Source organism: Sinohyriopsis cumingii, chromosome 5 (genome assembly GCF_028554795.1).
Source record: "Sinohyriopsis cumingii isolate HCF-2022 chromosome 5, ASM2855479v2, whole genome shotgun sequence".
Lineage (NCBI taxonomy): Eukaryota > Metazoa > Mollusca > Bivalvia > Unionida > Unionidae > Sinohyriopsis > Sinohyriopsis cumingii.
In genome coordinates this window covers 80,538,074-80,540,300 of record NC_142965.1, presented here as the reverse complement: position 1 = coordinate 80,540,300, position 2,227 = coordinate 80,538,074, and the positions used below count along the sequence as shown (strand labels likewise).

At 38.5% G+C, this 2,227-nt stretch overlaps 1 protein-coding gene across 1 annotated transcript; it reads right to left on the bottom strand.

Moving 5' to 3' along the window:
• Positions 1-278: 278 nt before the first annotated feature.
• LOC149799585 (E3 ubiquitin-protein ligase TRIM33-like) lies at positions 279-1,595 on the bottom strand. The gene has a single exon (XM_089958930.1). The coding sequence runs from the start codon at positions 984-986 to the stop codon at positions 279-281; it is 708 nt and encodes a 235-aa protein (XP_089815056.1). The 5' UTR covers positions 987-1,595.
• Positions 1,596-2,227: the final 632 nt, after the last annotated feature.

Here is a 2,227-nt window from a genome sequence, read left to right as displayed (position 1 = left end):
GGAATACTTTGATCATTGTGATGCAAACTTTTGTCTCATCATCTGATCTTGTACCATCTATCAGCATTCTTTCAGATGTTTCAATGGCAGCTATTGAGCTCTTATATTCTATGATTTCATCCGATATTGTCACCGTTTCTTGCTTACACATCTGATCCAATTCTTCAAGAGCGGCTGTCTCCAGACTATCAATAACCTGTTTTATCATGACGCTCCATTCCTTGATTGACTTGGTTATTTTGGCCCTTTGCTGCTTAATGGATTCTAAATTACGTGACCTACTTTCGACCAATGTGATAAACCGTTTTTTTCAGTCCATCTAAATTGTCCGATATTTGTTTCAAGTCTTGTCCCTGTATGCCATTTTTAGATCCATCTTTTATAGTCATCAATGTTTCACATTTTCTGTGATATTTAATAACACAGTCACTACAGCAAAGTTCTTTGTGCTCTGAACACAAATATTTGTATTTTTTCCAATGTATAGAACAACGATACATGTCCTCCTTAATTGAATTCAGATCCTGATATACAGGCATTGAATGAACTGTGATTGTATGATCCTTGCTGACCTTGAAAATTTTGTGACAACTATAACAATTACTACAGAGATACTCCGAACACGTGACACAGTATGCCACAGAGATATGCCGCTTCGCCAGCGTCAAACATAGCTGGCAATAGACAGGTTCATCCTTATTAGACTGAAATGACGCTAAATATGATATAACAATGGCGTTGGTGGGAAGTTTCGCGGACCAGTCATCTGGAGTCTGCTCGGTAGTAGGTGCTGGAGTATGACTTCTACATACAGGACACGAAATAGTATCTGACCGTGTCCCCTCCACTCTTAGACTGTGTACATGTCTACAAATACACTTCTCACAAAATGTGTGCAAACACGCCAGTACTTTCGGTGACTCGAATGTTTCCAAACAAATTGGACAATTCAGCTGTTTGTAATTGGACTCCGTTTCCTCTGCCATTGTATAGTGTACATGTAGGAATTATTACCCCCTTGAGAACTTGTCTGATAGGATAAAGTTCCCTAATAAATTATAGGTAAGTAGAGACAGAAGTTAAAATGTCAAAAACTTCCTTGTCGCGACACTTAATACCTCCTTAGCATTTACCTTATAATATAGATCATTTGCAGTGTCCTTTAAGTGCCCTCACAGCTTCTCCTCTACTTACTTTTCCGTTTTGTCATTTATAACATACCCAATCTATATCAACAAAATATGAATCATTGGTCTGTACATGAATTGTGTATACGTCTTCGATGTTGATAGGCCACAGTAATACTTAAAATGAATCACATATTCCTTGTACAAAGTATAATCACGTGGTGTAAAGTCGATATCGTATCGCATTTATGTGACGCAGTCCGTACAATGTCTTATACTGCATATTGATGATAAGTTTTATTTTGAATGTGACCGTTGGTGAATACATTTAATATATGTCCTCATCCGGAAGATGGATGTTCCATTCAGATATCAGTCTTTAAAGAGAAACGTGCAAATTTGAATTGGTCTAAATGTTCAATATCCTGGTGCACAGGTACTTCATTCCGGGGTAACTCACCAATTACCACAAGGTAACTCTCGCCGGTCACAATCTGACCCCTCAATGACTCCCATCTAAATTTCCGATTCTATCTTCGCATTCAGTCACTCATCACGTACACCACTGTAAAGAAGGCACTCCACACATTTCATCCATTACTATTTAAGTAACCTTACTGATTCTGAAGGGCCAATTTTGCAAAACGATTATCCGTTGATTCATGTCTTCCACACACAAGCGATAATTCCAGGGCTCAACTCCCGGTCTATTTCGGACTGAATGCGATTTTATCGTTTATCGCGATTGCTTCAGTGATTGGTTCTTTCACTGAATGTGTCTTTTCAAACATCGCCTTCAATCACTACATCACGGTTTAACCCAGCAAATATGTGTGAGGGGGCAAATTTCTGTCGATCTACGAAAAGCACATTAGTTTGGGCCAGAGAACAATTAATTAGATTTAAGGAGACAAGTGCTTGTTAAATCGCTATACTGTAATGATTTTCAAAGTCTGGTCGGGGAGGTGGTTTTGCTTTTGTTTATCTAGCAGCCAGACGGACTATTAGGTACACGGTTAAGCTTCGATTTCATAGTGGAACTGTCAAACTTCAAAAATTCCAGAAACCGTTAGTTGAAAACCTAGAAGGTCAAATTGACA